Source organism: Zootoca vivipara, chromosome 15, assembly GCF_963506605.1.
Source record: "Zootoca vivipara chromosome 15, rZooViv1.1, whole genome shotgun sequence".
Lineage (NCBI taxonomy): Eukaryota > Metazoa > Chordata > Lepidosauria > Squamata > Lacertidae > Zootoca > Zootoca vivipara.
Genome location: NC_083290.1, coordinates 9,380,355 through 9,405,071, shown reverse-complemented (window position 1 = coordinate 9,405,071; position 24,717 = coordinate 9,380,355). Strand labels below are relative to the sequence as shown.

Sequence of the window (24,717 nt, the reverse complement as noted above, 5' to 3'; positions counted from 1 at the left end):
CTACTTACAGACACCCACACGGTGGCCATTGTGACGAGTAGGTCAGAAGGCAGGGAGGTCAACAGTAGGTGGCGCCAGAGCCAGCAACAGGCAGAGCCAAGCAATGCTAGTGTTGTCCCCATCCTCCTCCCCTTCCCTGCTGAGTTCTACAAGAGCAACTGAGGAGGAAGCTGACAGGCAAGAATGATTAAGGCAAGAATGGACACCCTGGCTGAGGATAGACTGAGGCTGGTGGGGTAGGCAGATTCATTGGCTCTGCCTCCATCTACTGTTTGGACTCCAACTATTGCCTTTTACCTTACCAGACACAATAAGCACAAAGTGCTGCCGCAGATGCACTTAGTCCTCTGCAGCTAATGCATTTTAGTGGGAAGTGATTTCAGGAACAATCTTCTCTAGGGTTTCTCGGCCTCAATTGCACCCATTTTTAAAGCCAAATATGTGTTGGCTGATTGTACATTGGTCAAATACTGGTGTCAAAAGCTGCAGAATCCCAGTGGGCGGACTGTAAAAGAAAATGGGAGAAAGACAGACAGAGAGAACTTTTCTTCCTCTCCGTTTAGAAATGGTCATCCAATTCTGTTAGGTGTCCCTAAGTTCCAGGCAAACAAAAGTAAGCCCTTCTTCACGCAAGAGACATAATTAACTTACGGCATTAATTGTCACAAGATGCGCTGCTGAACACTAGCTTACATGGCTTTTGAAAAGGATTAGGCAAGCACATGGGGGATAACCCTATTGATGCCTATTAGTTCAGATAACTCGAGGGAGGGAATTTCTAAGACATTCCCTGGTGGTGACTGAGTGGGGATTTGAACCTAGGTCTCCCTGTTCCTAGTTGAACACTCCAACCACTGTTGAACCTAACTGAACCACTCTAACCAGCTCTCTCTTGGGGAGCACAACACAATGGTGTTCCATAGTTTTCCAGTCTGAAGCTCAGTTCAGCTCTTCACTTTTCCGCATCTGTTTGTGAATTATTTTTTTAAAAAATTCTCGTGAAAATTCATCAGCATTTTAGTGTGAAGTTATCCTAATATACATGCTTGTATGCATGTTTTCCTAATATGCACATTTTTGTATGTTATTTTCACCAGCATAAGGATTTTCCTTCATCCTTTACCCATGCATATGCATTTTTTATACATAGTACTTGTATATGCATTTTTGCATCGTATATGCATTTTTGTACGTAGTACTGCAAAATTCAGAGGAGTGTGAATTTCAAAGGCTGGCTGTGTCTTGATCCTTGTATTGTTTCAGAAATGTGCAGAATATGGCAGGCTCATGTTTACATGCAAACTGAATCACATTTCCCTCCAGCCCTGATGGGAAATAACTATCTTGGGCATCATTCAATGTTCTAACTTTCACAGAAACTAAAGCGTGGCAGCAACTACTGAGCTACAGATTGTCTAACAAGATAAAGGACTAAGTCATCATGAGTGGTTATTTTTTCCCATTCCTAAATTGATCCCTTTAACTGATAATTGATCCTGCTCTTAAGGGAGGGCATATACTTTGGGAAGAGGAGAACATAAGCCATTTCTAACAAACTAATCAACCAAACTGTATCCTTAGGACAACTTCCAATAGAAGAGGAAACTTTGTGCAAACCTTTGCAGGATGGGCCAAGAAGCCCAGTAAGGACTAGGGAGGGAAGGAATTCAACTCAATTTTTATTTAAAAGTGGGCCTAATTAGCATTTCCAAAACAATCTGGAAACTGAAGCACAGCTACCTTTTGAAATTCATACTTCTATGAATTTTGCAATGTAGGTCTCCAGCCAAATAACTTGGACAAAAATACATTCATTACGATATATGGTGCATGAACCAAAGGGAAAAAAACATTTTAAAATGCATGATATTAAAGGAAAATCCTTTGCAAATATGGGGAAGATGTTTATATTTGGGGGAAATTGCAGCAACAAAAAACGCTGGTGAATTTTGGTGAGGACATTTCAAAACAAGTTTGCAAACTGATGTGGAAATGTGGAGAATGGAACAAAATTGGAAAAAATAAGTAGCTAACAAGAATCAAAATGGAGAGATTCATCCATCTCTAGCAATCTTACACCTACCTAATTGAGAGTGACTCCCGATGCTTTGAGGACTTACTTGGCAGTAAAGTGGAAAGTATCACTTGTAACAAACTTTACTTTGACTTTTGAAGGGAAGATCTGACTTGATCAGAGGGCATCATCATAACCACTGTGCCAACCCTAATGGTGCCAGAGGGATATTTGTGTTCTTAAGGCGACCTGTTTGCTTTGTCGGGGCATCGCACTGAAACAACACCAACACCCACTTCCTTCCAGAAAGGCTTTGACACAACACCTTAATCTGCATCCCTTTCCTGTAACCAAGCGAAGGATGCATTAACTAAAATAAATGTGTATTCCTTTAACATTTTGACGGCCGATTCCATTTCCATCTCCTGCCCCCTTCCCTGCCTTGCTTTCCTCCTATCAAATTTCAAATTGTAAGCTTCTTGGGGCAGAGGCCTACCCTCTTGCACTTTGCAAAATGTTGTGCACAGTGGTGGTGCTATGCGAAGAATAGGCAACATCAACGAGGAGTCTCCATGCTTTGACTTTAACCTTGCTTTGTTATATTCCCACTCAAATCCCACTCAATTACTTGCCTCTTTGGCTGGAATCCTGCCAAGGGGATAATTGTTTTAATGTACTTTATAATGGTCCGAGTCCAGCCTTTCAGTCTCTCCCCAACCCCAACAGAAACAGCTAACCACAGCAGCAACAAAAACAACAACAACACGACAACAATTCCCATCTATTCACACACATTGTATTGCGTACATCCAGACAGTCTTCTTTGTCAGAGAGAAAAGTTAAAAAGAGATAAACCACGGCTGAAGAATCAAAGTGCGTGAAATCAAGTCAAACATTGTTAAGTCCCCAAAATAGAGGTTGGGGGAGGAGGAAATCAAACAAAAACACCCGTCACCATGGGGAGGAATAAGAAGTGATTGCTACATCCTGAATTGTCCCTGGTCGACTGTTGATCTCCAACAGGGGGACACAACAAGGTTGACAAACTCACATTTCCTCATCTTTTGAACACAGGGCATTGCCCGTGGTTTGGTGAGCGCAGCTGCAACATCATAGCAGCTTCTGTTCTGCCCCCCACACCCCCAGGTTGGGGGGAGGGGTTTCCCCTCCAATCACTCTTGCAAATCAAAATCAATCCTACCACCGCAACGGTCCTAGCTTTTGAGTTTTGCAGGCAAGGAGATGAGCCTCAGACACGACGCCTCCAGCTCTTCATCAGCACGGCGCCCCACAGACACCTTGCCAAACTCCATCTCAAGTTGGGCATTCCAACTCTCGGCAGCAGAACTCCTCTCCTGCCCCCCCCCCACAGTGTCTCCCCCTAGTACATCTTTTGTCACCACCGGGTCTTCTGCTCCCGTCCGGAGCGGCGCGCACCTCTGATCAGCAGACACAAATGTTCATCATAGCCATCAAGCTGACACATCCCAACAATGGCCACACAAAGCGAGCGCTCAGCGGCTTGGCAGAGCCCTTGATGGAACGCTGCTGTTCCCATGCCAAGGCTTGCTTCTGCTTCTTGCACTTCTCACCCCCACCCACCCACCACCCCTCCCTGTGTTCAAAGAGACGGAAACACAACATACAAAGAGATAGCACATAGAGGAATTACCTTTTCTCTTTATTTTGCTTTCGGGACTTGTGTAACAACCCTATGAGGACAACAGCTGCTCGGATTCCTGCTCGTTTAGCGTGCATCCTACCAGGAGATTGTGACATAGTTAAAGTGACACTTCTGCAGGCAGGTGGTGCTGCCGATGTCGCCAGCCGCTGGCAGGAGACCTGCTTTTAAAAAGTGCACCCCTCCCTCCCTCCCTTTTCCGCACACAGGCTCATTCCCCCCCCTCTCCTTTTCTGCTTTTGCTGTGACTGCAGCCGGATAGGTAAGTCCGTTCCCGGAATCAGGTGACTTCTTCCCACTCGGACGACCTTCAAGTCACCTGGAGCCTGCCTGCTCTTTTTTGCTAGCCAAGCCCCTCTTCTGAGCTCCGCTCGCTTGCAGGGGGGTTGCCAAACAGCCAAGCCAGAGGAGCAGAGGTGGCATTCCCAAGTCAATTAAATCGCTTTCAACTATACCCAGCTGCACATGCGGCCGCCGGCTTTCTGCCAATCTGTCACGCCTGCGCTCACAAGCCGCCAGCGTCAGCTCCCGGCTCAGCCCCGAAAGGAGAAGAGAAGTTGAGGGCTCGCTTCAGAGCATTCTTGTGGCTTTGTTATTTGTTATTTGTTTTGGTTTGGTTCTTTTGCAATGTTCACTATGGTCATTTGGAAAAAGCACTCCATCAAGGCAAGCAGGTGCAGAAGTTAAGAGGGACAGGTTCTCCTTGTCTTTGGGCTGCCAGGAGAAAAATCTACAAGCCGAAAAGACAGGACCACTTGCCACTGGGAGAGAGACGCATCTTTGCGCTTTTAACATTGCTCAGCAGAAGATTTTCTCCAAATCCATGTGCATTTTTATACATCCATATAAAAGGGGAAGAGGGTGACGCTTCTGTGATTTGATGTTGCGGAAACGAAAGCTTTCTGTGAGGTGGGTATGATTAATTGCTAGGGCGGGGTTTGTGTGTGTGTGTGTGTGGTTTTGGGATGCATTTTCCTCTACAACGAATTGTTTCCCTTGCTTAGGGAAAATGGGTTATTCAGAGGATCATGTTTCGTATTGCAGTGTAACTGCAGCAGCTGCAATGAATAAATGCTTCCCCCCCCCCCCCAACCTTTAGTGGATGTCATTTACTGATTGCTGTTAGAGATTAGAAACATTTTAAGAGTATTAAAATGAAAGGGGCTTGATTTGCAACTGTCTGGCGGCTGCACTGCAAGGGAAAAAGATCACTTCATCTGTGCATGGTGGAAGATGAATGGAAACTGCCTGGATAGCCTGAGATCAGGCACAGCAAACTTGGAAGTTGAGGGGCACCTTGTTCCAAAAAGTTTTCGCAGCGATGACCCACGCACACTGAGTTCACGAAATCTGGATGAGAGCAATGAAGATCCAGAAGGCAATGCGGCCTTGCTCTCACTCTCAGTTGACTTTGTGACATCATCAAGTAAATAAAGCTGATTGGCCACAGTGTAGCAATGTCATCACATTAGCCAAGTGAACCCACGGGGTCACCCATGTGACAATACACAGGAAGGAAAATATGAGTTCTTTTTCAAACAAGGAGGGGGCACTGAACTAGCATCTGATTGGAAAAGCAGCGGTGCAAACCAAGCTAAAGAGGCCACAAACAGGGTCCTGGATCCAATCTCTGACGTCGTCAGGTAGGGGTGGAAAAGACAGCTGTCCGAAAATCAGGAGAGATTATACCATTCAGTGCCCAGGCCGGCCCATACAAGAGGCAAGGTGAGGCAACCGCCTCAGGCGGCAGGGTCCACTGGGGAAGCAGATCCAAATGTCAATCTTTCTCCCCCCCCCAACACCCTGTCTCTGATTTAGATCTTCCCTGACCCCTTCTTCCCTGGCAAGGGCGCCATTTTGTATTGGGCAAGGTCCCAAAATGTATTGGGCTTGGTCAGTGCAGAAATCGTTTAGCCAAGCTGGAGACAATGGCTTGGTAAAAGGCAGCTTCCTTTGGTGCTCTATGGTACAATCAGTGGAGGCTACTCCATTAGGGCACTGCCTTGCCAACCTCTCAAGCCAGCCCTTTATTTGCCTGCCTCCTTAATCACAGCCAGACTAAGGAGTGGCCCTGCCTATCAGCACCTTCCTCCTTAGTCCGATGCTTGCAAAACTCTGCAAGGGGGACAAAGCCATAGCTCCTTGGCTCTGCCTTTCAATGGCTCTGGCGCCACCTACTGTTGGTCTTCCTGCCTTCCACCCTGGAGGTTCCAGCAGGCACCAGCCGCTTGCTGGGTGCAATTCCTGCAAGGCACACAGCAAGAGACCCCTGATGCACTCCAACCCAAGAGCCTGTTCCTTTTTGCTGCTACAGAGAAGGGTGGGCTGCTGTACACGATGAGCTGCAGGCTACATGCAGGAATGAATGTTGCCAGGGACAGAAACTATACAGCACATCTTGCTTCCATCCCCCTCTCCCTCCGCCAAACAAAATGCTTCCCACACTTCCTGTTCGGTGCTAAAACACAGAATTGGGAACGTGGGCTGCAACCTTCTGGCCCATATTGCTTTTGAGGATCAAGGTAAAAGCACAGACATTTGAAGAACCAGAAGGAACATTTCTCCCCTGCTAATGACTGGCGAATCTATAGTGCTTATTGATCATATTGCTGGTTTGAGAGGACGACGAGTTTATAGATTTATATTGCATTGTGATGCTGCATTAATTTTTTAAAAAATCACGTGTCAGATTTTTATGGTGTGCATTTTATTATTTATTATTATTTATTGAACTTATATATTCCGGGGGTCTCAGGGCAGTATTGTGTATGTTATTATAATAATATTATTCATATTATTATTATTATTGTGATGCAATGGGGGAGAATTGATCGTTGGTATTGAGTTCATCAGGGGTAGGGAAAACCTTTTTCATCCTGAGGGCAGTATTCTGATCTAGGCAAGCTTCCAAGGGCCACTTGCCAGTATTGGGTGGGGCCAGGTGGAGCAACAAATTTTAAAGCCATTCAAGTTAGCCATCACTGCCTCATGTGGGAGTGAGTTCCGTAGTTTAACTGCCTACATTTCCGTTAGTGTTTTGGTTTGGGTATTGGATAGCTGTGTTTTGCTTCACATATTGGTTCAAGAAGTGCAGGTTAGGTGGTTTCTCACCCAAATTGAACTTCTCTCACATTCCTAGGAGGGCTTCTCAAAAGCCCTCAGCTGTGACACAATTCGACTTTCAACATTTAGTTGCCATGGAGATCAAACATGCCCGGACTCCACCAACACCCTAATCATTTTACCTGTCCACTTACCCAGACAAGCCAGTGAGACAAACATTAACCTCTGGGTTTTGAAATTTAGGTGCTCAAAGAAAGCGCCGGGGGGGGGGGCAGCAACACACACAGAAACAAGGTGAAACTTCTCCATGATTCACACGTGTTTAAATATCTGGCTAAATGTGGCTTAAGGTCCATAAATAGTAACACCTTAGAGTTCCAGGGCCCAAAAGAAATCAGATTAGCCTCAACTAGAACCAGGGCCTTCTCAACACTGGCCCCGACCTTGTGGAATGCTCTTTCTCCTGAGACCAGGGCCCTGCGGGACCTGATTTCTTTCCGCAGGGCCTGTAAGACAGAGTTTTTCCGCCTAGCATTTGGCCTGGAGCCAACCTGATCCCCTCCCCCATTTTCCCTTTCTTTTTCCGCTTTTGTATGAGGCTGCATTTTTAGTTTTTGATTTTAATATTAATGTATTTAGTCTTGTTGTTGAGTTGTATTTTAACAAGTTGTTTTATATTTGGTGTTAGCCGCTCTGAGCCCGGCCTTGACTGGGGAGGGCGGGGTATAAATAAAATTTATGATGATGATGATGATGATGATGATGATGATGATGATGATTGACAGGCACTGAAATAAAACACCCAGTGCCATCGTCTTGCTGTGTTGGATCTGCCAGCAGCTCGGGATTCCTCAAGAGGCGATTAGGGGTGAGGGGAAAATGAGATTCAGTTCGTATGTAGAGGCAAACCTACCAAATTCACAAAAGAACACACAGACCTTAGCCTGGAAAAGAGGAGACTGAGAGGAGATATGCTAGCCACCTTCCAGTATCTCAATGGCTTTCACACGGAAGGTGGAGCAATCTTGTTTTTTTTTCCCTGCTCGGGATGGGTAGGACTTGAACCCATGGCTTCAAGTTACAAGAAAGGAGATTCTGACTAAACATCAGGAAGAACTTTCCGACAGCAAGAGCTGTTCGACAGTGGAACCAACTCCCTCAAAAGGTTGTGGACTCTGCTTCCTTGGAGGTTTTTAAGCAGAGAGGTTGGGTGGTTATCTTTCATGGATGCTTTAGCTGAGATTCCTGCATTGCAGGGGGTTGGACTAGATGACCCCTGAGGTCTCTTCCAACTCTATTATTCTATGAACCAAAGCACAGCTATCCTTTGAAATCCTTTGAAATCTCTAAATTCTGCTCTCTAGCCAAGCAAAGCTTACATAAATGTGCCCAGGAAGAGTGCTAGTGTTCTTGGGTCCTGCTTGTGTGCTTCCTACCAAGCATCTGGCCGGCCATTGTGAGAACAGGATGCTGGATGAAATGGGCCATTGGCCAGATCCTGCAGACAGGCTCTTCTGATGTTTGCTCTCTCTCTCTGCTCTCCTCATTCATTCCTGGGCAGTTTACAGCTGTGGTCCAGGGCTACCTCATGTTAATCATTTACAAGAAACAGAGTGCGGTCTAGCAAAGTCCACAAACTGTTTTAGATAGCAAGCACAACGTTTAAAAAAAAAAAGAACAAAAATCTGGATAACAGAGAGGTACACGTCCCTGATCACTAGGATGGGGGTGTTAAAGGAGCAGACAACCAGACCTGATGGCCAATAAAAGGATGACTTTCACTGCTCGCTTCTGTTGGATACCTCCAACCAACTGTTCAAGGGCACTTCTTCTCTGTGGAAATGTGACCCTCGGAATCAATGAAGCCCAAACTGATTTGTCTGAGTAACTGTGGGATGCACCTGGCTACCTCCCGGCAGGTGTAGTTTATGGGCCCAATTTTTCAGAGGCATTCAGGGCAAAGAAGCGAAATGGCTCGTCCTTTATGAAAGGGCACCACCACCCATTTGTACCAATGCCCTTTCGATGGTGCCCTTTCCTAACTCGCGGAGAGAAACCAGAACCTGCCCTGGCCCCTGTTGGTGGACGTGTTGCTTGGCCTCTCTTTCTGCCAAAGGGTTTAAAGGCGTAGATTCCTACGGCACGCAATTCAGGTTACAGTCTGCCAGTGGTCGTGGCAAAGGTTCAGCTATGTTTGATGTGCCCCCGGGCTCTCATCTTGAAAAGCAGGGAAGACGTAGTCATCCACATGGTTGGCACACCAAGCCAAGAGACTAGGCAAGCAAACAGGCACTCCCATCCAGTAGGCTGGGTTTTCCGAGTCTGTTCTTACTGTCGCAGTCATCTCTTGCACCCTTGTTGACAAAGGTAGAGTCAACGGGGCCAGCTCATGGTCAGATCTCTCTGTAGATGGGATGGGGGCTCTTGGGGTGTGGGGACCAGCTCTGGCACCACTGAGGTGTCTGATGACCTGGCAGTCATCTCAGCCCCTCCCTAGGGTCCAAGTCAACAGCCACTACTCTGCTATGCTCCACCCCAGAGTCCCATTCTGACAGTTCCCAGAGAGCCAGTGTGGTGTAGTGGTTAAGAGCGGTGGACTCGTAATCTGGTGAACCGTGTTCGCTACCCCGCTCCTCCACATGCAGCTGCTGGGTGACCTTGGGCTAGTCACACTTCTCTGAAGTCTCTCAGCCTCACTCACCTCACAGAGTGTTTGTTGTGGGCGAGGAAGGGAAAGGTTGTTAGCCGCTTTGAGACTCCTTAGGGTAGTGATAAAGCGGGATATCAAATCCAAACTCCTCCTCTTCTTGTTCCTCCTCCCTTAGGCCAGTCCTGTCAAGACATCTCCACAGGGCTCAAGATGCAGTCATTGCCAGAGAATGTTATAAATTCCTAGAACTGCAGAATTGTAGTGTTGGAAGGGACCCTGAGGGTCATTTAATGTAACTCCCTGTGATGCATTCTTTAGGCCAGGTATGTCCAACCGGTCAGTCGCGAGCTACCGGTCGACCACAGGCTGTCCCTGGTCATTCCTGGTTGATTGTGGGTTCCTGATTGATCACCCCCTCCACCCCACACAACTTTGCCTCATCCTCTCCCCCAAAAAACTCAACAATTGTGGTCAATCCTCCCCCCCCAAAAAAGATGAACAACTCTGGTCAATTCAATGGGTAGTTGATCCTCTATCCTAACCATGGTGATAATGAAATATGGAAGGTTGTGGCACGTATTTGAGTGGAAGGTTCTTTGCTTGGGCCTCTGACAGAGAGAAAGCAGTTAAAACAGCTGATTGCCAGTTTATTTATGGTGGGAGTAGATCGCAGTCTCTTGGAAGTTGGACGTGCCTGCTCTAGGCTAATGATAGCCTATGGAGAGCCCTGTCTGATTGGACTAAAGGTCCAGCATCCTGTTTTTGCACAGTGACCAACCAGGAGACTCCATGAAGCACTGGAGCAGGGAGTGAAGGGAACAGCCCCCCCCCCTGTTATTCCCCAATAACTGGTATTCAGAAGTGGACTGCCTCCAAAAATGAAACGCCCTACTCAAAACTCTGATGGTCAAGAACATCTGAGTCCTAGAGGACCAGATCACGAGGCTCATCTAGACCACATGTTGAGGAAACTTCACCAGCCAGGGAGCCAGATCCCTATTTCCCCACCTCTGGAGGGTGACAGGTGAGTGGAGCAACTCACCTACCAATCCCCTGATGTCACCATGACACAATAACACTGCACTTTAAAGCCCTGACTGTCCAGATTTCAAAGCGCAGGACGGGGCTGTTTGGAAGCCCTTTCCCAAGCAGCCTCACACCGCTCTTTAAACCCCCAGGTTTCGAAGGTTGAAAGAGTAGCATGGACATAGCTGCCAAGTTATCCCTTTTTTACAGGGATTTTCCCTTATGCTGAATAGGCTTCCTCGTGAGAAAAGTGAAAACTTGGCAGCTATGAGCATGGAGGCTGTTTACAATTGAAAGGCGATTCTCCTTCGCAGTTTTCACTTTTCTGAATTTTTCAATAAAGTTCCCCGGCAAAGTAATGTGCTGGGGGAAATCATAAACTAGGGTGAAAAGCTCCGAATGTCTGGTTTGACCCTTAAGGCTGATTCTGGCGCTACATTAATGTCACATTTGCCAGGCACTGCATCACTCACACTTTCTGTAGCTCTGCTAAAACTGTATTTTCTACATTGCCAGTTTGTAGATCTCAGCTGAGAGAAAATCCATGACCTGAAACGAACTCCAGAGCAAAGGGATCTGGTCATAAGCTAGACCCCTCTGAGTCCACAGTTCATATGCTCTGGTTATGAGCTTTTAAACCTCTCTTTAGTTTGGGACCACAATATCAAATGCACAGCCTTTGGGCACACACACACACTACAGGTAGGACAATACTATTTAGAAATGGTAATGTTTCATCAGGCTGGAACAGAGCACCTTCCATTTGGTGCATGTTGCTGCCCCGTGTGGTGAGTTAAAAGAATAGCAGCTTGGAACATCTTCATGGCACTGAAGATGCTTTACATTGCTGCATGTTTTGTGATTTTAAATCTCTGCCGGGGCTCTCTCATCAAAGAGTACAACCAGGGAATTCTTCGTTTTATCAGTGGTACCTCGGTTTAAGTACACAATTGGTTCCGGAAGTCTGTACTTAACCTGAAGCATACTTAACGTGAAGCAAACTTTCCCATTGAAAGTAATGGAAAGTGGATGAATCCGTTCCAGACGGGTCCGCGGAGTACTTAAACTGAAAGTACTCAAACCAAAGCGTACTTAAACCGAGGTATGACTGTACCTAATTATTTTCTCCTTTAGCCAAATACAAAATATACCAACAGAACCTACCTAATTCACACTTCCTTAAACAATACCCAAATAAAAAAACAGCCATCATTCAAAACTCACACTGCTCTGAATATTGCAAGGCAGTTCTCCAGTCAAGTAATATATAAACAATGCATATAAGAGGTTAACCTGTTCATAAAAAATGCATATATTAGTGAAAGTAACATACAGAAAGCATTATACTAAGCTAAATTGCTTGCAAACGTGTGTTAAATGAAATTTGTACTAAACTGCTGGTGAATTTTCAAGATGAGTTTTCTTACTATATAAGAAAATTATAAGGATGTCATCATGCCACTTTTCACCAGATGGATCAGGCCATCTAATCAGTCTCCTGTTCTCACAGTGGTCAACCAGATGCAAAGACCATAAGCAACAGTACTCTCCCCTCCTGCGGTTTCCACCAACTGGCATCTAGTGGCATACTGCTTCTAATAGAAGAGGAAGAACATTGCCACTGTGGCTAGCAGCTATTGATAGCCTTATCCTCCATCAGTCATTCTAATCCTCTTTTAAAGCCATCTTGTTTGGTGGCCACCACTACATCTTGTGGGAGCAAATTCCATGTTGGGCCAGGAAAGATAAATTGTCCCTTCCTATATTCGAATTAAGCTCATGCTGGGGGGGATGAGAAGTCCCAGCAGCAGCCAAAAATATGCCAGGAAACTGCAAGCTCAAATTGCTGGTATGTGAACACACACTTCATTTTGTATGACCTTTAGGAAATAGAGTTCCGTTAGCTATGCAAAGGGGGAAAGTCTATTAAAATTCCTTGACATTTATTCTTCAAAGAAGGGAGCTTTGCTGCTAGATAGAGAGTATAATTTCAGAAAGGACAAAAAGGTCCTACACACACACAGTCAATTAGACACCATGGTGAATATATCATTTGGGTACTCCAACTGTGGCCTATTCGTCAAGACTCCGAGTTGCCACTTTTCTAAGAAAATGAGAAATCTAGAAATGCCAACCGGTGGCAAGGTGACAGCAAACTTTGACCCTAGTTCACGAACCTCGGTTATATCAAGAGATGGGTTCAAACACATTCACATTATTAGAAAGGGTCGTTGGCAAAAACAGAAACCGCTCTGATGGGTGCCTTCTAACTGCCAAGGCCAATTAAAATACAGGTCCCATTTGAAAATATATTTGATTAAACTGATATCACTGTAGAATTTCGGTCTGCTCTGCAAGTCTTTTGCTGCTCCATTTTCATGGCAGGCTATTTGGATGATCCATTTTGCAAACCTGTATAGCAACTGGTTCTGGAAAAGTGTCTATCTGTATACAGTGGTACCTCGGTTTAAGTACACAATTGGTTCCGGAAGTCCGTACTTAACCTGAAGCGTACTTAACCGGAAGCTAACTTTCCCATTGAAAGTAATGGAAAGTGGATTAATCCGTTCCAGACGGGTCTGCGGAGTATTTAAACTGAAAGTACTCAAACCGAGGCGTACTTAAACCGGGGTATGACTGTAGACACAGAATTCTTAGGAACTGGCTCTGTACAAATAGAATCATGATTTATGGCGGCACTATTGATATTATACATTCAGGAACAAAGTTAGGGGTGAGCACTGTTGGGCAGTTGCCAATGGCCTGAGCCTTCAGGAGGACCCACCTTGCTGCTAATCCAAAATGTCAGCTGTAGGAATCACAGAATTGTAGAATTGGAAGGGACCCTGCAGATTATCTAGTCCAGGAAAAAGCAGCTGCCTCATATGGGGATTGAACCTGCAACCTTGGGATTACCAGCACCATGCTCTATAACGAACTGAGCTACATGTTGAACATGGAAAGCTGCCTTTAACTGAGCCAGACCCTTGGTCTGCCCAGCTCAGTATTGTCTTCATCGATGGGCACTGTCTCTCCAGGGTTTCAGCCAGGGAGTCTCTCTCAGTCCTGCCTGGAGACAGGGGCGGAGGAAGGGGGTGCAGTGGGGGCGGTCCACCCTAGGTGTCACCACTGAGGGGGGTGACAAAATGCCGGGTGGCACTCACCACAGGGCCTGCAGCGCACCCGAGCCATGTGTCTTTCCTAGGAGTGGCATGGGGCTTGGGCACCCGCAGGCTCTATGCTGCCCCAAACCGTCCACCCGCTGTCTCCTCTCCCAGCTGTAGGGTGGCTGAGTGGGAGGAGGCAGGCAGACTCCTCGGAGGCCCCGTGAAGCGTCCTGCCCTGGCTCACCCTGCCCTGCAGGCGGTTGGCCCCACCCCTGGGCGCAGGGCACATGCACCGCCCCAGGAGCCCGATCGGCTTCCTCCACTGCTGCCTGGAGAGGCCACTAGGGATTGAACCTTGGACCATCTGCATACGAAGGAGGTCCTCTGAAGCTGAGCTACGGTCTCTTTTTGCAAAGGGAGTCTGGGAAATTGCTTTGGGCCTAGTCCAGGGCAGGGCCAAACTTGGCTCTCCAGCTGTTTTGGGACTACAATTCCCATCATCCCTGACCACTGGTCCTGTTAGCCAGGGATGATGGGAGTTGTAGTCCCAAAACAGCTGGAGGGCTAAGTTTGTCCATGCCTGGCCTAGTCAAACCAATGGAGCATCTAGCTTAGTACTAGCTCTCCAGGGCTCTCAGCCCTCCTTGGAGATGCTAGGCACTGAACCTGGAGCCTTCTGAATGCAATGCAGATGCTTGCCCACTGAGCTACAGCCAGTCAGTGTGTAGATCAGGGGTCCCCAGACTTACCCGCCTTCGGGCCGGTGCCCGCCGCGCCGATCGCGCGGCAGGCCGGAGGGCGGGGGAGTGCACGCCAGTGTGCATGTGCACACCCATTTACTGGCGCGGTGGCGCGCTTCTAGGCCGGAAAAATCACCTAAAATTGTTTGTGCGCATGCGTATGGGCCTCCCCCGACCCAGAAGTGCACCTCCCCCACCCCGGAAGTGCACCGGAAATGACCTCTTCTGTGTCGGGAGAGGCCCATACGCATGCGCAGAAACAATTTTCGGCGTTTTTTTTCAGATCTGGAAGTGCGCCACCGTGCAGCGCGCCGCAAGAACGGGCGGCGGGGGTCGTAGCGGGCCGGATTGGGAGGCCAATTGGGCCGCATCCGGCCCGCGGGCCATAGTCTGGGGACCCCTGGTGTAGACAGTACTGAGCTAGATTGACCTGCTATAAGACAAGCTATATGATTCTATGTCAAAGCTGCTGGCAACATCCTTTTCTTTTCTTTTTTTCTCCTCCGTGAGAACCTCCGTGAGAACTTGCCTGAACCTGGGCAAAGTGAAAACGACAAAAATACACCAATAAGCCAATAAATAAATATAATGCATAGGTTGTGAGAAGAAGAAATCATTATATATATATATATATATATATATATATAGTCTCAAACTTTAAGAAAGAAATCTGGTGTCACCATCAATGGACTCAACCTTTTCCCTTCTGCAAGCTAATTATTAACAACGGTATATGTCAAGCCATTCTTGTATTTAGCCATTAACTAAATAATTTGTGTTCCTACAATGCTCTGAGAAAAGGGAACATACTTTTCCAGGATGACAAAGGCCTGCTAAATAAATCTTAAGGTATCTAATATAAGGACTGCCTGCAAATATTTAAACAAGACTGAGCCACCATCTGCCCTTGCAAACTACTTGACTTCACAGAGCCCATTCAGAGTGAGGGCAGCACTTTTTTGTCATCACTCTAAATAGGAGGATATTTTTGCCCCATTTCACAGCTCCACCTCTCTCTCTCTCTCTCTCTCTCTCTCTCACACACACACACACACACACACACACATACACATGCAAAAAGCAGAGAATACCATAGATTACACCTGTCCCTTCAATTCTGTTCAGTCCTAGTTGATATTTTGAGCACTTTCTGACCTTGGCTACAAATTGGGACCTCGTTTGAAAATGATGCAGATTCCAAGAGCTCAGCGTTAAATGGAAAAAAATTCATTGAGTGGAGGAAATAATACAGACGTTCTGCTCCATTTTGCTCATGAATTGGGTGATTTAAACACACTCATTTTGCCGTTAATGACAGTAGAATGTTAGGCCTGATAGTTTTCTGAGAAGGAACTATTATGCCCAGTAACTTATTTAGCCTCCATTCTTACATAGATTTGCTACACACAGAAGGAATATGCTTTCTAAAATGATTGCTGAGATGTAGTAGACTCATGCAATAAATCTGCACTGTTACACGTAAAGCAGTATCATTTCACCTTAAACAGCCATGACTTCTCCCAAATAATCCTGGGGGCTGTGGTTTCTTAAGGAGACCCTTATTAATTCACAGAGCTTCAGCTCCCAGAGATCCCTAGGAAAAGGGGTAGATTGTTAAACCCCTTTATATGCATTGAACAGATGGAGCCTTTGCCAAGCCAAAATCCCCCACCCAACTTTGCCACACTTTTCACTGGCTCCAGGGATGGTCCCCCTTTCAGTATCCCCCCACCCAAAAAAAAAGGTTCGCTCTCCCTACTCTCCTGGGTGCAAAGGCCAGGAGATATTGCTCTCACTCAAATTTACCTTCACTCAATATTTACCTTCACTCAAATTTACCTTCACTCAACACAATGCTTTAAATAATATGCCGTATTTTTCGCTCCATAAGACGCACCTTTTCTCTCCCAAAAAGGAAGGGGGGAAGTCCGTGCGTCCTATGGAGCGAATGCGAGAGCCTGAGCCTGACCAGAGCCAGAGCCTTGCCAAAAGCCAGAGCCTGCGCCAGAGCCATAGCTACACCTATGACCATTAAAGAAAGCAATTTTTTCCTTGTTTTCCTCCTCTAAAAACTAGGTGCGTCCTATGGAGCGAAAAATACGGTAGTCCAAAGTCAAACAAAGGTGTTTCCTGCCTTCACTGTGGTGTCTTGTGGGTAAAAAGCAATTATAATTTATTTATTTATTTATTTACTATTATTATAAAAACCACTCCGATGACAACACAAAAAGTGGTGGGAAAGAAGGTGGGTGTTCTAAAACCATTTTCCTCTCCCCTCCCAAACCCCTCTCTGTTTTAGTATCAGCTTGAGTATTTTAACTTTGCATGTTTTAAAGTATAGTTGTAATTTCTCCTTGATTTTAATTGTTTCCTCTTTTTGTAAACTCCTTTGAGGGTTGTTGTTTTTCCCCATATTTACAATCAAGTGGTGTATAAATTTTATGAAATAAATAAATGAAAATAAGTATGTTGATGGTGACTTGTGCCTTCCTACTTCCGCCACTCACTGTAACATAGCAAGAGGAGGCTGATAGGGGCGGGTGGGAGAACCTGCCTCCTTGCTTAAAAGAGGGATGTTGCTTCTTTGAAAGGTGCATTTATGCAACTAGGCCATAACCTTTAACTGAAGCAAATAATGACTTCCGCCTGTCACAGGTGTAGGTGGAAGCTCCCGATCACAAACATGGCATTTGTTGCAGTTGTTGACCTTTTGCTCTTTCAAGGAAAGCATCCTGCCCCAACTCCCTTGCAAAACCACAGCTCTACTCTAACAATATTGCTTTCCGCCCCTTTGTGACACATAGTCTTCAGCTACTCTTCAAAGAAGGAGCGTCTCCACCCCCATCGTTCAACCCGGTCACTGAGGTCAAGCTCTGAGGGCCTTTCTGGTGGTTCCCTCACTGCGAGAAGCGAAGTTACAGGGAACTACGTAGGCAGAGGGCCTTCTCAGTAGTGGCGCCTGCTCTGTGGAATGCCCTCCCCTCAGATGTCAAGGAAATAAAAAACTATCTGACTTTTGGAAGACATCGGAATGCAACCCTGTTTAGGGAAGTTTTTAATGTTTGATGTTTTATCATGTTTTTAATATTCTGTTGGGAGCTGCCCAGAGTGGCTGGGCAAACCCAGCCAGATGGGCGGGGTATACAGGTGAAACTCAGAAAATTAGAATATCATCGAAAAGTGCATTTATTTCAGTAATGCAACTTTTTATTTTTTATTTTAATTTTAATTTTTACAAATGCTTTCTTTTGGAAATTCCACAGTAATAAAACAAAACAAAGTGCTCTTCAGGGCAACAGCACTTTGAAGAAGACTAGCAGGTCTCCCCTCAATCTTCTCCAGGCTAAATACAGGTGAAACTCGGAGAATTAGAATATTGTCAAAAAGTGCATTTATTTCAGTAATGCAACTTATTTTTAATTTTAATTTTTACAAATGCTTTCTTTTGGAAATTCCACAGTAATAAAACAAATAGTTACAATAATACAAAAATAAACATTGCTATTACATTTCATTAATTACATTCTATTTATAACTGACCTGCCTAACGACAAATAATTACAATTACAACAAAAAAAGGCTTGACATATCTTGCTTTGCATGTCATGCATCTATCTCATAGATTGGTTTCACCTTTTAAGTTGCGTTACTGAAATAAATGCACTTTTCAACGATATTCTAATTCTTCGAGTTTCACCTGTAAATAATAAGTTGTTGTTGTTGTTGTTGTTGTTGTTGTTGTTGTTGTTCAAAGCAACTGACATCCAAGTAATTTTAAATACCCCCACTCATCAGTTTCATGTACAGTGGTACCTCGAGTTACAAACACCTCAGGTTACAAACGCTTCAGGTTACAAACTCCGCTAACCTAGAAGAGCAGGCATCCCCAAACTTCGGCCCTCCAGATGTTTTGAACTACAATTCCCATCATCCCTGACCACTGGTCCTGTTAGCTAGGGATCATGGGAGTTGTAGGCCAAAACATCTGGAGGGCCGCAGTTTGGGGATGCCTGTAGAAGAGTTACCTCCAGTTGAGTACTTTGCCCCAGGATGAGAACGGAAATTGTGTGTTGGCGGCGCAGCGGCAGCAAGAGGCCCCATTAGCAAAAGCATACCTCTAGTTAAGAACAGTTTCAGGTTAATAATGGAGCAGCATAGAGGATGAAAATGAACCCTGAGGAATTCCGTATGGAAGGTTCCTCGGGGCCCAGGAATATCACCCTTTGGAATGGACCACCCAACGACGGTAGGACTTGAACCACTACATAGGGGTTCCACCCACACATAACTCGGACAGCATCTCCAGAAAGGTATCGTGGTTGGTGGTATCCATGAGGGCCATGAATTGTGTGGCATTCCAGATGTTGTACAACAGGGGTATCCAATGTGATATCCTCCAGAAGTTGTTGAACCACAAATTCCATAATCCCTGGTCCATGCTGGGTGGATCTCATGGGAGTTGTAGCCCAACAACATCTAGACTGCCAAATGTTTCCCGTCTCCAATGTGCAAGGCTGCTGCCTTAATATCTACTTAAAAAGAGGTGAGAAGAATTTGGCAGATCTCCCAAGGCTGTAACTGCGGGTCTTCATGTGAATCTCTCCTGGATGCATGCCTGATATATATAATCTGTGACTTGAAACAGGGTTCTGTTGAGCAGTCCTGATCAACAGCCTTCAAAAGCATCTTGCGGTCTGTTTATGCACCAAGATTTCAAACCACAGCACAGCAGAAAGGCAATTCGGAGACTCCAAGTTGCTTGAGACACCACTGACGGTTCTTAAACAATGTGCTTGAAGTTTGCTGCTCTGAAGTGTAGAGATGTTTGAAATACGTTGTTTTGATGGCAGGGTGCTAAAACCAAGATGTAATGGCAAGCAAAATTCTGCCGATTTGCATCTCAGTTATGTGTTAGCATGCTGGAAGATCTGGATCGGAAATCATATTCCTATACTGTTTTGTTAAGCGCAAGCTTTATTATTTTTTCTAACTTGGGCCCCTCTACTTGACCTGCTTGTTGAGTATCGATCCTTTTGCTCACACAAAGCTCACATGAAGGTTAGATTACATCCAGCCTTTATTGTTTTCGCTTGTTTATAGAACAGTTATACAGCAATACACCTCCATCCTGATTCGCTTGAAGGGTGTTTATACATCTTCCCGTTAGCCATTCGTTCATCACACACTTTTCAATGTTTCCTCCATCACTTTCCAAACTGCCAAAACTCTTAAGCATATTCTCGTTTTGTATTTTTGTGAACTGCTGTGGGATCTCTGTTTAAAAAAAAATCCTCCTCAAAACTAAGAGACCTGGGAGTGAAAATCCATAACCCATATGGTATCTTTATCTCACAGGCCATTAAACGGCAGGGGCTAGAGGAGGTAGTCAACTAATATTTACTTTCAATACATTGTTCTGCAAGCCATATCCCATTTAAAGGTAAAGGCAAAGGGACCCCTGACCATTAGGTCCAGTCGCGGATGACTCTGGGGTTGCGGAGCTCATCTCGCTTTACTGGCCGAAGGAGCCGGCGTACAGCTTCCGGGTCATGTGGCCAGCATGACTAAGCTGCTTCTGGCAAACCAGAGCAGCGCACGGAAACACCGTTTACCTTCCCGCCGGAGCGGTACCGATTTACCTACTTGCACTTTGACGTGCTTTCGGACTGCTAGGTTGGCAGGAGCAGGGACTGAGCAACAGTAGCTCACCCCGTTGCGGGGATTCGAAACGCCAACCTTCTGATCAGCAAGCCCTAGCCTCTGTGGTTCAACCCACAGTGCCACCTGCATCCCATATCCCATTTAGCCACCAGCAAATAGCACTCTCTTTAGCGAGCCTCAAAGGAGAGGGAGAGCTGACTTCTTCTAAGACAGAGTTTGAGATAGACAGACAGATGCAGATATATCTTTGTAGCAATAGTAGGCCTCCCATACAGATGTAACTGTGAACTAATCCATCTTTAAATACATCCAAGCTGGCTTGATAATTGTGCTACATTCCCAGCATACGGAATTTGCGAACAGCATGTGTTCCTGGCAGATTGACTGTGTTTTCTGTGTTGTTGTTTTTTGAAATGGCCATCTGCATTATCAGAATCTGATGTGTAATTTTTTTTAGCAGAGAAGTATTGGGGCTTGAAGACCACCCAGAAGCCCTATTCTCTCATGCCAGATGTTGATTCTGAGCAATCTAGGATATTATCTTTACAGTTTGCACAATGGGTCATAGCTAGGGATGGAGGAGAAATTGGACGAGGTTCACGTTTAAAGGTGAACCTGCTTGTTTTCACTTTGCAAAATGATCCGCAAACTGAAACGGAGCCATCCTTCTTATCAGGAGGAATGTTCTTATCAGGAGGAATGAATTTTTGGCAGGGTTTTTTTGTTTTGAAAAAAAATGTAGACTGATGTAGAAATGCAGAGAACTGAACCTAAGGCTGGGAAAATGAGACACTGAAATTCTCAGACTTGTCCCTTTGTCTAGACAAAGCTCAGCAGTAGAGCATGTGCTTTGTCTACAAAATGTCCCAGGTTCAGTTCTGGGCATTTGTACAGTGGTATCTTGACTTACGAAGGCAATCTGTTCCGCGACGCTCTTCGGAAGTCGAAAACTTCAGAAGTCGAAGCGTCCATTTTGCGCATGCGCAAAGCATGATTTTGCGCTTTGTGCAGACCGCGCGTGCTGCTTCTGCGCATGCGCAGAACGCACGGGCAACGAAAATACTTCCGGGTTAGCGGACTTCGGAAGTCGAGGCATTCATAAGTCGAGGTACCACTGTAGTTTGAAAAAGTTCAAATAGCAGATGATGGGGATGACCTCCGTCCAAGGACCCTAGAAGGTTGCTGCCAGTCAGAGTTGACCATACTTGGCTAGACAGGCAGTCTGACCTGGGGTAAGACAGCTGACTTGCAATAAGACAGCTGGCAGGGTTCCAAACTCATGAACTGGAGTTTGATAAGCCACGGCTGAACCTAGTTGGACTAGGACCTGGGAGACTGGGGTTCGAATCCCCACTCAGCCATGAAGCTCACTGGGTGACCTTGGAGTCAGTCAACAACAATCTTTAATACGGTCCATAGACCCATCAATTCATTACAAAGCGATACCCAATAAGGACATCCTGCTTTCAGGTTTCAGAAGCATTTTGTTCAAACTTAGAGCTGGGGTCATTGATTCTTGCTACCACCGACAGAAGCTTCGCCACTGCTAATATTCTAGCATTTGACCGGTCTTCCAATAGGAACTTGATATTATACTCCCCCGATTTTCCTGGCATCGGGGCTAGCAAGGGTGAAATCAATTCAGCCCTAGCTTGCTTGAACTTCACACAGTGCAGCATAATATGTTTTATAGAGTCTGTGTCTTGGGCACACGAACACAGTCTTTCCTGGTAGGGGACTCCTCTCATCCTGCCCTCCAGCACTGCAGAGGGGAAAACGTTTAATCTGGCTTTTGTGAATAACCTTCGGTAGTTTGGTACAGTCAGGTTTTTCATGTAAGCTGTTAACTTAAAAACATGCCCATATTGTACTCCTACTGCCAACGGACTGCAGACTGCATGTGATCGATGCCGCAGGTCACTGTGTGTATTATCCCAAAGTCTTTCGCTCACTCTCAGGCTAGACTACCTTACAGGGTTGTTGTGAGGATGACAAGGGGAGGAGAAGAGCTATGCACACCGCCTTGAGCTCCTTGGAAGAGAAAGGTGGCATAAGAAGTGAAAGAAAGAAAGAAAGAAAGAAAGAAAGAAAGAAAGAAAGAAAGAAAGAAAGAAAGAAAGAAAGAAAGAAAGAAAGAATCAAGACCTTAGCATATTACAGTAGCATGGGGGGGAGAGCTGTGGTTTTTCAGCACTGAGAAGCAAAGCACTCTGCACATGCCCAATGGCACCCAGCAGTTCTAGAATCCTCCCTTCACTGAAACAAACAGGGCCAAGCTCTGAAATGCTATGATTCTATTATTCCATAGTCTTACCGCAAAAAAAATGTCTGTAGTAGGCTTCCATCGAGGAAACGGAGCAAGCACTGAGCACGAAAGGTCCCGCCAGGTCTTCCGCTCCTTGGCTGGAATGGCAGTGCCTGATAAGCGTGAATCTATCGATTCCGCTTCTGGCAGGTTGGTTTTTCTGAATGGCATGACGGCAGCTTCCGAGGAAGAGATGTTCTGGTGGTGTGTGCCACATGGAGCTTAGAGATAAGGGAAGGAGACGAGCTTGTCCAAAAATCATCAGAAGACTGGGTGGGTTTGGAACAGAGAGAGACTTGGAAGCTTATGCATGGGGTACCATCTGAACATGGCTCTATGGCCACATTTAAAGCACTTTAACAGCCTTTATGTCTGTCAAAGAATCCTGTGGGCTGTAGTTTAAGGGACGGGTGCTGAGAGTTATTGGGATAACCCCCTAGTCCCCTCGCAGAGCTACAATTAGCACAGTTCCTTGGGACGATGGGCTGATTGTAAAACCACTCTGGGAACTGTGGGGTCTGTGAGAGGCGTCACCTTTAACAAACTACGGTTCCCAGGATTCTTGGGGAGGGGGGGGACACACCATGACTGTCAAAAAGGGGTAGGGTACCGTTTTAACTGAGACTCCACATTCAGAGGCAGTGTACCTCTAAATTCCTCCAGCAACTGATATGCAGAGTTACAGCATCTCTGAACATTGAGGTCCTGTATAGTCTTCACCTCGCTGACACTGCAATGTCGGTTCTGGAGAGCAGTTACAGCAATATTTCCTACGCTCAGAGACACCAGCTACAGTATAAGGTGGTTAAAGTGTTGGACTAGGAGCAGAGAGACCCAGGTTCAAATTCTCACTCAGACTATAAAGCTCGCTGGGTAACCTGGGGCCAGTCGTTATTTCTCGGCCTAACTTACCTCCCAAGGTTGTTGTAAATGTGAGATGGAAGGGGAGTACTCTGTACACAACCTGATATAATTGTAATAATAATAATAGCAGGTAAAAAGGTAAAGGTAAAGGACCCCTGGCTATGGTTTTCCCAGTAGTGATGTATGGAAGTGAGAGCTGGACCATAAAGAAGGCGGATCGCCGAAGAATGGATGCTTTTGAATTATGGTGCTGGAGGAGACTCTTGAGAGTCCCATGGACTGCGAGAAGATCAAACCTATCAATTCTTAAGGAAATCAGCCCTGAGTGCTCACTGGAAGGACAGATCCTGAAGCTGACAGATGGAAAGCACAAGGAGAAGGGGACGACAGTGGATGAGATGGTTCTCGAAGCTACAAACTCATGAGTTTGACCAAACTGCAGGAGGCAGTGGAAGACAGGAGTGCCTGGTGTGCTCTGGTCCATGGGGTCACGAAGAATCAGACATGACTAAACAACTAAACAACAACAACAACAAAGGACCCCTGGATGGTTAAGTCCAGTCAGAGGCGACTATGGGATGCGGCGCTCATCTCTCTTTCAGGCCAAGGGAGACGGAGTTTGTCCACAGACAGCTTTTCAGGTCATGTGGCTACCATGACTAAACCACTTCGGGACACAATGATGGAAACCAGAGCACACGGAAACGCCGTTTACCTTCCCGCCGCAGTAATAATGGGGGGGGGGGCTAAAGTGGTCACAGATATCCTTCATGGTCATCATCATGGAACCAAGATCCAAATATAGTGGTACCTCTACTTACGAATTTAATGCATTCTGAACGCACATTCGTAAGTCAAAAAAAATTGGAAGTCGAATCCCATAGGAATGCGTTGGGAGAAAAAATTCATAAGTCAAAGCAACCCTATCTAAAAATTCGTAACTAGAAAAAATCCTATGTAAACCGCATCCAAGATGGCGGACGGAGCTCCGTTCGTAAGTAGAAACATTCGTAAGTAGAGTTATTTGTAAGTAGAGGTACCACTGTACTTGGTTCGCTGTTTGGTTGGACTCAACTGCTGGTCCAACCATCAAAAAAAAGTGAGCCTTTGCTTGCAAACAGCAATGGGTCGATAGCTGAAGAAGTGGCTCCATTTGCCTTTTGCAGTAGCAAAACTAGGTTGAGCTTCTCTTTCGTAGAAACTGAGAATTTCACTGTGTGTTTTCTTTTATGATTGTTTATTTTTATTGATAGTTCTTAATCGATGCAGTACAGGCTGTAGCCTGCAATTTGCCAGCCTATCTTTGTTTTGGAAACATTTGTATTATATAATTTGCAGACAAAATTGCTTAACTATTTTTCTTACTCCCTGTACTTACTCTTCAAAAGCTTTAAAAAAAAGTAAAAATGAATCGGCAGATATACAGAGAATGGTTCTTGAAACAGCTATTAGCACTGACAATTAAAAATGGAACCTACATATTCAGAAGCAGTATATCTCGGATTACCTAAGCAAACAAGGAAACATATTATGCCACCCAGCCTTGCCTGTGGAAGTCCAGCAGGCATCTACCTGAACCAGGTGAAATCATCGGATATCTGCAGGG

At 45.7% G+C, this 24,717-nt stretch overlaps 1 protein-coding gene across 4 annotated transcripts in view; it reads right to left on the bottom strand.

Annotated features, from left to right (window-relative positions):
• Positions 1-24,717, bottom strand: part of RAP1GAP2 (RAP1 GTPase activating protein 2) — a 160,807-nt gene that overhangs the window by 106,950 nt on the left and 29,140 nt on the right. Inside the window, exon 1 of one of the 4 annotated variants that reach the window (XM_060268371.1) lies at positions 3,687-4,606. The exons of 1 other annotated variant lie outside the window; for it this stretch is intronic. In XM_060268371.1, the coding sequence (XP_060124354.1) occupies positions 3,687-3,793 (107 nt within the window). In that variant the 5' untranslated portion in view covers positions 3,794-4,606. Of the gene's footprint in view, positions 1-3,215; positions 3,612-3,686; positions 4,607-24,717 lie in introns of those variants that run through there. 2 more of the 4 variants (XM_035138760.2, XM_035138757.2) reach the window with 2 other exon arrangements.